This window comes from Mya arenaria, chromosome 4 (genome assembly GCF_026914265.1).
Source record: "Mya arenaria isolate MELC-2E11 chromosome 4, ASM2691426v1".
Classification (NCBI taxonomy): Eukaryota; Metazoa; Mollusca; class Bivalvia; order Myida; family Myidae; genus Mya; species Mya arenaria.
In genome coordinates, this window is record NC_069125.1 from 37,111,576 (window position 1) to 37,123,985 (window position 12,410).

General features: G+C 36.1%; 1 protein-coding gene across 6 annotated transcripts in view; it reads right to left on the reverse strand.

Annotated features, from left to right (window-relative positions):
• Positions 1-12,410, reverse strand: part of LOC128231230 (neurofibromin-like) — a 108,123-nt gene that overhangs the window by 43,507 nt on the left and 52,206 nt on the right. For 4 of the 6 annotated variants that reach the window (XR_008260320.1, XM_052943765.1, XM_052943764.1 and 1 more), the window contains 8 exons: positions 8,836-8,972; positions 6,520-6,694; positions 5,854-6,000; positions 3,335-3,427; positions 3,152-3,190; positions 1,409-1,576; positions 682-805; positions 284-421 (listed from right to left, as the gene is read on the reverse strand). Coding sequence is in view for 5 of the 6 variants with exons in the window: in XM_052943765.1 (XP_052799725.1) it covers positions 284-421; positions 682-805; positions 1,409-1,576; positions 3,152-3,190; positions 3,335-3,427; positions 5,854-6,000; positions 6,520-6,694; positions 8,836-8,972 (1,021 nt within the window). In the remaining variant the exon portion in view is untranslated. Of the gene's footprint in view, positions 1-283; positions 422-681; positions 806-1,408; positions 1,577-3,151; positions 3,191-3,334; positions 3,428-5,853; positions 6,001-6,519; positions 6,695-8,835; positions 8,973-11,640; positions 11,766-12,410 lie in introns of all 6 variants that reach the window. The other 2 variants (XM_052943766.1, XM_052943763.1) reach the window with 1 other exon arrangement.

Below are 12,410 nucleotides of genomic sequence, written 5' to 3' on the forward strand. Positions count from 1 at the left end.
CACAAACCAAACTCTCATGTGCCCAGGCCAGATATAAAACCCAAGTCGCCTAGGTGAGAAGTGAGTGCACTAAAAACTGCGCTAACCAGACAACCAATCAAATCCTAATGGTCGACACTTAATGACTTCATTTTCTGCATTTATCGAGATTTGTAAAAAAAATAACCAATACTAAAATGACATAATTTATGCAAAGATATCTAGAATAATGCGCACGCAATTCCTAAATAAATACTCAATAGACACATAGAATATGATGATCATGATAATTTCCATCACATACCTTGAGGGGGGTGAGAATGCGGTCATGGAACTTGGTGTACTCGCGGACCCAGGAATTACAGTTGTAGATGTATGTGGACACGATGTTCTGGTACACAACCTCCGGCATCACCACAAACCACTTGGACAGGAAGTCAGTCTGTAAGGGGAGACATGTTTGTTATACATGTGTATGTATTAATTTTAAATATAAGTGTCACTATAAAGTTCAATCAAAAGACTTGGATTCTTATCTTAAAATTCAATTAAATCTAAATGGTTACTGAGTACAGCTCCTGGTGTCCTTTTGAAGTTATTACCCGTAGTGGGGCTCAAACCCACAAACTTTCGGGCAGGTGGTGGAAATCTCTATACCACTTGACCACTCTTATTCTGATAGCTACTGAAACTTTTACATACCCTGAACCTGTTTTCTGCACATGTGTGAGTGAAGTCTATACACAGCTCAAAGGGCTTGTTGTAGAAAGGTTTCAAGGTCAGCAAAACATGGTAGATGAGCAGGTCTCCGTTAATTTCACCAACCCTGAAATATGATATCAGGTATTGAACTGACCACAGATTACAATTATTGGAAACATCTATATTAATTGGTCCCCAGAAATGTTCATTTTCAATACTGGCTTAAGTTTCATTCACAAAATTATGTAACAAAACAAGAGTGCAGCACCAAACCAAATATTTTAACAGAATGGCGCAATTGTAAAACCATTTGAAATAAATTACAAGTATTTTGCATAAAAATATGCATATACATCAAAATCAAATATCAGTCTGACCCCTACTCGTACAGGTATATCCTTACTTACTTCACAGTAGAACACAGGGTGGCATACCCTGCTTGTGCCAGCTTGATAGAATATGTGCACGATGCCCTGCCCTACACTTATAGGATCTAATGTACTAAATTCTATAAGAACACAAACTTAATTCTTATTTATCGTAGAACTCAGGGTTTCCTGCCGTGCAGCATTGTATATGAGCACAAACTTTATTTTCCCTTACTGGGTATATAATAGAACACAGGGTTGCTTCCCCTTCTTGCGCCTGCTTGGAAGAATATAAGCAAGGTCTTAACTAAAAGGTTGTTATGTACTAAATTCTAAAAACAAACTTAATATTCCCTTACTTGTATCTCCTGGCTATATAGTAGAACACAGGGTTGCCTGCCCTGCTTGTGCCAGCTTGGTAGAAGATGTGCAGGTTTTTCAGTGATTTGAACTCATCTTTCTCGTGCATGTTGTGTTTCGACATGATCTCCTCAAACTTGGTGCTGGTCATGTCCATACTGCTCCATCTGTATTGGGGGGAGCGTCAGATTTGTTAACGAAAGATCATCCGAGGAAATACTGATGCTCGTCCATTTTTTGTGTTTTTATCAGTCAAACGAAGGGAAACAATAATAAAAGCCAAAGATAGTTACTAAAAAAATGCATATCATCTCTGTCAATAGGTGTACCAAAATTCACTTGAATATCTTCAAGTTATGGCCCAACTTCCAAGTCTCTTTTATGTACATGCAATGACAAAAAAACTATGATAATACCCCTTAAAAGAAAAAAAATGTTTTTTCCATTTATATCATCTTTAACATAAATTTATGTTTTGTATTTTTTTGACATACTTCACTCCATAGCCCTTGTGCACAGAGCTTGAATGGTTTGATTCATTTCAAACTGCCTCTTAAAATGTGTGTATTGGCTTGTCATGATGCGTACCAAGTTTCATTTGTAATCTTAAATAATTTCAAGTTATGGCCAAGTTTTTTTAACAAAGAAAGGTGACGACACCCATGCTATAATAATAAATCAATCTGTTTTCTTAAGAAACAACAGCAGACAAACTTAGTCTCATTTCTATTTACATCAACTTAACTTTGTCTAAAAAATATGATGTTTTTATTATATTTGACATTCTTTATACCATAATACAGTGGAAACTCACTAAACCGGACAATGCCCGAGCTGGGCAAAATTTCCGGTTTAGTGAGGAATCCGGTTTAGTGAGGATTTGATGTACGGAGTAAGTTGACTCAAAATATTAACTGAGTTAACCTTTAAAGGGAAGTTGACGTTTAGACGGAGGTTGAGACATGATTCAAGCACATGCGAAAGTGATAAACATAATTAAACATTTCTGCGTTTTTATAATCATCTTTTTTTCAAAGTTTAAAATAAAACAACTCGCGTAATTTAATGCTTGTTTGATAGTTTAATTAACGCACCGCTGTAATTTGATTCAATCATAGAAGTCTTTAGATAAAACAACCCTCCAAAATGATCACTTAATAACCGTTTCTTGTTCTTTATTTTCTGCAACTAACAAATTAATGTTTCAATCAATTTTCTTTTCACAAGTTTGATTATCGTTTGATTATCGTGCGGCAGTCAATCCACAGCGCAATCATCATAATCGATTATTGAGTTAACACAACATCACAGGTGCAATATTTATCGACGCACCGGCTGTCAAAACAAAGTGACAAAGTGACATGCGATTCGCGAATTCCTAATACACAAAATCATTTTGACATGTTTGAATAAATATAAGTCCGGTTTTGTGAGGTAAAATTACGTTGACAACTAACAAATTTTCTCGATTTTTTGTCCGGTATCCGGAATTCAGAGGTTCCGGTTTTGTAGGGATTATTTTACATTGAAAATAGAAGGGGAAAACCGGGACTCTGAAAAAAGTCCGGTATCCCGAGGATTCCGGTTTTGTGGAGATCCGGTTAAGTGAGATTCCACTGTAGCTTGCTCACAGAGCTTGAATGGCTTGATGTTATCTAACTAATAGAGCCTGTAACAGATTCATAGAGTGTTACAAATACATAAGTGTAAATCTGCTAATTAAAAATGCAAAAACAACAAACCTTGAATCTGCCAGCAGGTGGATTTTGGTCATGGACAATCTGAAATTAAATGAATACATTAATTTCATGTGAAAAGGATTTCAACAAAATACACAAACACATCAATATTTGTAATTGTACCAGACTCATTGTTTCTACCCCAAAGAAAGATTCTATGATTAAAATTCATGAAAGAGTACATACTGTGAGTCAAGAGGTCTGTGTTCCGGTGGTCCCAGGTATGCCAGCAATGTGGCCATCTTGTCAAACGGGCGACGCCCCACTGCCTTGTGGTCCCTTAAACAAGTGAAACATGGATGCTAACAAATTCTGTTTATGTGACACTTTCACAATCCTTTGGAAACAGTTGTCTCATTCTGTTCCGAGGCATTCAAAGGTACAAGACATGGAGCAGATTTAGGGTGCTGTCGATAAAGTGAACATTTTTCACTTTCATAGCGAGTTAATTAACCCCCTAGCGCATGTATACGAGATAGGCCGACATAGCTCATTAGCAGATGTATACGCATCTGGCCGACCGTATCCATTACTGGATGTATACGCATCACCCGCATATTTCAATAGGGTCATTTCAATATTTCAATTTTGCATCTTTCTTTCTGTAAACAATATCCCGGATGTTTATAAAATTAAGGTTTAACCTTTTGTGTATTGATTTTCCCTTGAAAATATCGTCTGCTAAAATGAGAAGGTATTTATACTCCCAATCGCAGGTGTGATATCCCATTGTGACGTAATAAGACCACGAGCCGAGTACTGTATGGAAAATCCCTCAAATTCATTGATGCGTAAATCATTAAATATATTACGTCAGTTCAGTTTACAATTAAAATCAATAGAGATTATATTTATTTACCGCATAAGGGTAATTTTTTGTTTACAAACAATAGAAACAATTAGTAGCTGAGAAAATGATGAGTAAAATTTCATCATTGACATCATGTATTAGATAATTTAATTATCTATAAAAAATGTATTCACATAAAAAAGATTTGGCCACAATTATTTGGAGTAATATTGATTTTAAGGTCATACTGCTGTATTCATTTCCTCATTTTCAAATCTCCTAAAAAGTACCTATACAGATAAGGACTGCTTATCAGTAAGTTGGCTATTGACTGGGAGGTGTAATCTGGCCACTTGTCTATGACTGTGCTAAAGGGTTAAAGGAAATACCTTCATATATAACATAACTATATTTGTATATACCTGCAGTGCTCCAGCCAGGATTTAAAAAGGGAAGGGTGCTAGGTCAGAAGGATACTTTTGATGTGCATTGAATGAGCCTTAATGTGGCACTTGCAATGACTAATGTTCAATTCATATTGTGTATTTGTTGTAACTCCTCAATACTAATAGTTTGTTATGAATACCTTAGCTGTTATCTTTACTTTTGTGTCAAAATGATGTATAGTTATTATTTTTTGCTTATTTCTGAAAATTGACTATGTCAAACACAAGGGCACAGCAGGGTGTAGTAAAAAGGCAGCAGGGTGTGGTAATAAAGGCAGCAGGGTGTAGTAAAAAGGCAGCAGGGTGTGGTAATAAAGGCAGCAGGGTGTAGTAAAAAGGCAGCAGGGTGTAGTAAAAAGGCAGCAGGGTGTAGTAAAAAGGCAGCAGGGTGTGGTAATAAAGGCAGCAGGGTGTAGTAAAAAGGCAGCAGGGTGTAGTAAAAAGGCAGCAGGGTGTGGTAATAAAGGCAGCAGGGTGTAGTAAAAAGGCAGCAGGGTGTAGTAAAAAGGCAGCAGGGTGTAGTAAAAAGGCAGCAGGGTGTGGTAATAAAGGCAGCAGGGTGTAGTAAAAAGGCAGCAGGGTGTGGTAAAAAGGCAGCAGGGTGTAGTAAAAAGGCAGCAGGGTGTGGTAATAAAGGCAGCAGGGTGTAGTAAAAAGGCAGCAGGGTGTGGTAATAAAGGCAGCAGGGTGTAGTAAAAAGGCAGCAGGGTGTGGTAATAAAGGCAGCAGGGTGTAGTAAAAAGGCAGCAGGGTGTGGTAATAAAGGCAGCAGGGTGTGGTAATAAAGGCAGCAGGGTGTAGTAAAAAGGCAGCAGGGTGTAGTAAAAAGGCAGCAGGGTGTAGTAAAAAGGCAGCAGAGTGTGGTTATAAAGGCAGCAGGGTGTAGTAAAAAGGCAGCAGGGTGTAGTAAAAAGGCAGCAGGGTGTGGTAATAAAGGCAGCAGGGTGTGGTAATAAAGGCAGCAGGGTGTAGTAAAAAGGCAGCAGGGTGTGGTGATAAAGGCAGCAGGGTGTGGTAATAAAGGCAGCAGGGTGTGGTAATAAAGGCAGCAGGGTGTAGTTAAAAGGCAGCAGGGTGTAGTAAAAAGGCAGCAGGGTGTAGTAAAAAGGTATCAGGGTGTAGTAAAAAGGTATCAGGGTGCCTCACCCTATTATCAGCCCTAGCTCAAGCACTGTACCTGCATCAGTCTTCTTTAAGTTGTCACAGACATAATATAACTTGTATATGCATTGATTTATGAAACATGGATCAAATGAAAGCGGTTTGGCATTTTATTCTATTTTGGGTGAAAAATAGGAGCACTTATTATTTTGGAATTTGAACCTGCTTCTGGTGAGATAGTCGCCAATCTTATCCTGTTGTTCCCGAGTAGTCGATGGAGTGCCAGCACGTTCGCATCGTTGATGAACAAGAGACAGCGGTGTCATGTGTTGGTGCTAATATACCACGAGAGGATGTTAAATACGTACCTGCTGCTGGAGAGATAGTCGCCAATCTTCTCCTGGTTGTTCCAGAGTAGCCGATGGAGTGCCAGCACGTTCGCATCGTTGATGAAAGAGAGACTGTGGTTCCCCGTGTCTGGAATATCTACGTCCGACGCTATCTCAGTGAAAAACCTGAAAGTATGAATGGCTAATACTGGGAGAATTCTGTGAACATAGATATTTCTTGTGTAGTGTCAATTGAACTTAAAGGTCACCATAGGTACTCCTTAATCCTTAATAAGTTTCTCACAGCCTTTTCATTTTCCTAACCAGAGTTTCAGAAAACCCAAGAATATGAATTGTTGATCTAATGAATGGCATTTTTCAATTGCTATGGTCAAACTAAAATATACAGTCTAGAATCCGTAATTATTATGTCTTTCTAACATGTACAGTGCTTATGCTAGGATTTTGAAAAGGACAGGGTGAAAGCTCAAGAGGGCAGGCACTTTGAGCCACACAGCGTGGAGTCAGGGGAGGCTTGATTATTATTTTTAGACCTAAATTCATACACTTCCTTCGTTTCCAGTGCATATGGATACCATACTGAGAACAGGAGTAAAGCTTTCAATTTCTGCATACATCGTTGACATTGAAAACACTTTGAGCATTACATTTCTTTTACAAGTCTTTCTCTTTTGATATTTTTACCTTCTTCCAGCCTCAAAGTTGGTTTTCAAGATGTCATTGAACCCCCGCATGTGGTTTTCCTTCGTGAACAAGAGATGGTTGGCAATGTTCTGCATTATCTTACACATCAAGGTAAGACCCCTCTTGATTTTGGGCGTCGGCTCTACATCTATTATGCCTGATTCATACGGGGACACTGCAATATGGGTTGAAAGATCTTACTCTATGCCAAACCATCATTTCTATATGCATATCACATTGTTAACAACACTATTTTAGTTGATTTTTGACTTATTTATAAAAAAGGGTAACCTTAAATGCTATAATATTATGTTTATATTTTACGAAAATAAATAGAATGGGTTCAGACTATTTATATGTATGAAATTAAAAGATTTCGTTTTTAAATCACATACTTTGTATCAAAACGTAGTTATAGCCTTCACATAAAAACAAGAGTGCCATGGAGCCAATGCCAACGCTCATCAATTTTTTTCAGTCCAAAAAGGGGCATAATTCCACAATAATTAAAGTCAGAGTTATGGGCCTTGCTGTTCATGAGTATATTGACAATGGCAACATGTGAACAAAGTTTCGTTTCAATATCTTGAACATGTTTTAAGAGATGCAAAGGCTATTACAATGGGCCGATTATTCTGAACTTTGTTAAAGTTAACAACATTGCTAACATCATCGTTGTTAACTGTAAAAAAATTATCACTGCACCGAAAAATAAATGGTAATGGATACACTTGTGATCTGCAGTTTTTCTAACAAGATTTAAAAAAAAACTGTTTCAGCTGTACTTGTTTTATACAAATATATGAGCACTTAATAAAATATTTCCCATTTCAAATGATGTCATTAACAGCATTGTTAACTTTGACAAAGTTCTGAACAATGGACGCGGACCTCATATTATTATTATTTTTCAGAACACACTGGAGCTTACATGGTACTCAAAACAATCCAGATAGTATAGTTAAAGAAAGGACACATAAATGGTTTGTATCCCTTAATTATTCATATTTTTGAAGTACATGTGAAGGTACACATGTAGAAACTCTTCTAAAATCATCTTCAACAGAGATCCAGCATAAGATTTAGAGTAAAAAGATTTGTACCTTTTCTAACCAACAGAAAAACATACTGCATAAAACATCATATGTACAGATCTGAAAACCTTTAAGATACAAATTGGAACCATAGTTACATGAAGTATACTTTCTTCATACATGTGTCAGTTCAAAGCAAAATAAGTTCAAGAATGTGTTAGGTTAAAACGTCTGTTATAAAAGCAGCAGCACAGATTAGAACGAAGGTTAGTATAACGGAATAACAAGAGAAACATGGGTCTATTTCATTGAGATACAAAATGGAAAACAGGAGAAACAAACACGCAAACATCAACAACTGTGTGACCATGCATTAAACGTGCTAAAACTGATAGGATCTTCTACAATTATACATAATTTTAACATGCATGTTTTTATTCCATTGTTTTTTAACTAAAACAGAACAATATTCAAGACATGCAATATCGGAAAAACAAAAAGGAAAATTGTTTTGAAGATAAACAAGAGTGCAAACTGTTGCAAAATATGCGTCTCCTATTTTTAGGACACCAAGTTTAGTGGTAATTGGTTGTACCTTAGCCAAATTTAGAGAACGGTCACTGTAAATACATTTTTTGCCATTTTGAGGGTCATAACTTGGGAGTGACTAAGACACTATGGCTGGTTTTTGAACCTGACCGAGATATTCTGCCTATGAACACATTGTCAAAATTTTGGCTTAACAATAAAGTGGTCACTTAAAAAAACTTTTAAAATCTTAAAAGTTTGTATGGCATATATAGACAAAGACATAACCGTACAATTTGACTTTTTAGTTCAAGTCATTAACATTTACACTCCATTCACAGGATCAAATATACACTAAAAATTGTAATTTTTAAATCTCTGTGATTAATTTACTGGCACAAAAAAGTTATGTTTAAATTATGCTTTTAGACAGAGGAATCATGCTCAAGTCTTATACATGCAAATTATCACTGTCGCTTCTTTTCTTCAGTATTTAATAGCACTTAAAATTCAAATTTAACCAAACAAAATCATTCCAAAATATGGGACAAATATCCGAAAAACCATCACTTCACTCAAAACTCAATACAAAAACAGCTCATAGCTGTTTCTTTTTATAATATTTAAATAATTATCATTCCCACAAAAAATGAAAATATACATCAACACCACATTCCCCCAAAAATAAATATGAACTGCGGTACACACCAATAACTGACTACACGGTTGTACACACTGTCTATACACACGTTACCTATGGCCGGGTTGATAAACCGTAAAAATATCACGGTTCCAATCACGGTCCACACCGCTTCCCCCGTGCTTTGTTGGAACCGCTGATTAACTACGTGAAACAGGCAGTGACACATGCTTCGTAATTTTGAGGGAAACCTGTACGGAATATACGATACACATACATGTATAGTCAAATGAAGACCTCGTTTTCGTGACCTAGCGGTGTTCGATGAAGATATAGGTCAAGTTCAGGTTCTAAAGATGGAAACTATGGTTCCCGTCTAATTACAGAATGGTTAGAGAGTATCTTCAGTCCGAAAAGTGAAAACTGTACAGAGGTATCCCAAATATTGACTTAAGTACAATTTATACATTCTTATAGTTTTACAGTGAGCGAAATAAGCACAAGCCCGGAAGGGCTGCACTGGTAAAATGCTTTCTGGGCTTGCTTGAATTCTCAATTTTATATAGCAGGACTTGTAGAAACAATGATGGCAAGAACTTGTATAAGGACTCGGGCTCTTTCATCCAAAAGTCTCATTTTGAGGACTGGTTTTATTTTAGTTGATCAACATGAGGCCCATTTCCAGTTTAGATACAAGTTCTGGAATTATTTTGGAGGGACCAAAGAGAACATACTACTGGTGAGACTCTGAATCAAGACCTCTTGGACAAGAGGTGGATGCACCTATCAATATTTTGCCTCACTCGGAGGGTACTAGACATAAAAGGAACTCTAGACAGCAGATGATTCCAGATAGAAAAAAACTTCACAGGCCCGATGTGACCACAAATTTGGAAATAGACTTAGCTTGACAAGGCACTAATTCCATTTTTTAAAGCAAGTGTCCAGTAACAACTCACTTTACAACTATATGATAGCCTGAAACTGAAAGCTTTCAAAGATTAATCCTAAACTTCATCATCCCTGTCACTAAAACACTGGACAACTCTCATCTCTTAATCTATATTTCAACCAAAGAATATTGAGGGTTAAACTGTCTTTGATATTAGGATTACCTCTGTACAACAATCACTCCTCCAACATGAAGAGTAGTCACTAGACCAGTCGAACCATACTGCGAAATAGATAAAATCATAGTTTCCATGGTTAGCGCCCAAACTTGGCCACAATATGAAACTCAATGCAGAACCTTAAACTGTTATATGAATGAAAATCTCTTGCAACACAATGCCGGCATAAATCTGTAATATGTGGGTGATAAAAAAGCTGTGAAAGAAATAACTTCCATGCTTTCATTTCATAAAACATTCAACTTGAACATTACAGGCAAATATATATTTTTTAAATGATCACACAGTTATTTTTTCTGCTCAATAATACAAGCAAAGCAGGCAAAATTTTGTTATAATTCCATCTGTAAGTGAAAACTGTTAGTTGCTAGAAATATGCAGATGTAATGCATGAAATAAGTTGACTTTCTGATGCCAGGGATTAAATGAACCCAACTAGCAGACTCCAGTGCTCATATGGGCAGTCTTAAGTCATTGCTTAACATAAAACAATTTCCTAAAATTTCCATTGTCATATTAAAAGAAATGTATATGTGATTTTTCAATAAAACCCATGAAAAAAATCAAGAAATAAGAAAGAGATAATACCATATGGCTAGTGAGGTACTTGAATTTGAAAAATGACTAACGCTAGGGAATGATTAAAAAGAGTCCTGTTTTTTTTGTGTTTTTTTTTAATTCGGCAAGAATCCATTAAAGATTTAGTCGGAGGGATGAAACTTGCTATACATATCCCTATTGTGATTGTGAATATATTTACCAAACTTCATACTAACATCTTTAAATGATCTTTCCAATTATGACAAGCCATTCCATTTTTGAAATACGTCGATATCAAGGATTGCCATTATCTTGACGCATTTGAAAAACAAATAGCTAAAATGTATAGAAAGGTCATATTAATGATATCATCAAAGGTTTGGAGATTCTGCGTGAAAGTCAAATGTCAAATTATTTCACAATTAGTTGCTGTTATTAGTCAAATGATTCTGCTGATATTTATCAGTGAAGGCCATGCCAAATTTATTCTATGCTAAGTGTCATCCAGCAGGTAGGTTTTCGTCTTTTAAATTTGTAAAAAAACACACATTTACAATGCTCAAATTTGAGCCCATTAAATCAGATATATCAGGAGCTTATAGTGATAAAATGAGCTAAGGAAAACAATATGTACTGTGAAAAGTTATTATCAGGTATGGAACTGTAAATGTCTATGAGTCATTTAGTTTTCGAAGTAAAATCTGCTTAGCAACTGTTGATTCGGATTAAAAGATGATGTTTTTTCAGGGCACTTTGGATACGCAGGTATTTACATTAGAACAAGACCCTCAACATAGAATCAACTTGGCATGGCCTAAGGAAAGGAAACACAGACTCAAATACTCCGATACTTACTGCTAATGCATGTTCATACATACAAAACATTTCATTCTGTTCATATTTGTTGGCTTATATGTTCCTATATAAAGGCAATTACATTTTGAAACATTTCATTAACACAGCTGACATAAGCTGAAAAAAGGTCATGACTCGAGAAGAAAATGTACATAATTCACTTATCAAAAATCTTTGCCAGCCAACAAACATATGTTTCCAATCCAACTGTCAAAAATCAGTAATAAATTTCTGATCAAAAACCAAAAGAAAAACGCTAACAAACATAAATAGTATACAAATAATAAATAACATATAGCACATAGCAGTCGTTAAATGCTGGGTGGGGTGATAAGCCAGTTTCTCATGTGTGTCTGGCTTTTGGCAAAAGGGGGCAGGACGCGGAGGGAGTTACCTAATGCAGGGTTAAAGAACCGCAGGAATATAACGGTTCCCGTTGCAAAAATACTGTCTGGAGGGAACCGGAGACTGATCACCTGATACAAACAGTGGCACATGACACGCAGTTTCGGCGGGAATCTGTTAAACACCGGAAAACCAAACACTCACGTGTTAACAACAATTTTTACGCAAGAATAAAACAGAGGGAATAAATGCATGTTCAACTTCAAATACAAACATATGTCAGTAAATGAATTCACGTGTTAAATGTTCCACAAAAAAAAGAAACTCAAAACTCCTGACAATATCACTTTTTTGCAAACATTTCCGAAAGTTTCTTAGATTAAGAGTAACAACAACATATAAAACAAGGGCCGTTTTCATACAGCATCTAAATGAATACTTTCAACTTATTGAACATTTCGTAATCGTAACAATTATTTCAAATACCCACTACCAGTACACACATGGACTACCTTTCATCAGATTTCTTCATATGTTTTTTATATGTCCTATATTTTTTAGACCATTCTCGTGCTAATTTTCAAATTTTCGGTGTATTGTTCACTTTCTTAGCATTCAAATTAGATAAAAAGGCAATTTTCCACTAAGTTGAAAATTGTCACTAAGATGCTTAGTGAATAGGACCCCAGATATAAGAATTCTTTTCGAAGAGATTTTGAAATATTTGACTCTTTTTATACTTATTTCCGTCTTGAAATTCTGTCCGAGAAATGTTTGCAAACATACACAATGTACATACATGTTTAGGAGACCATAAAT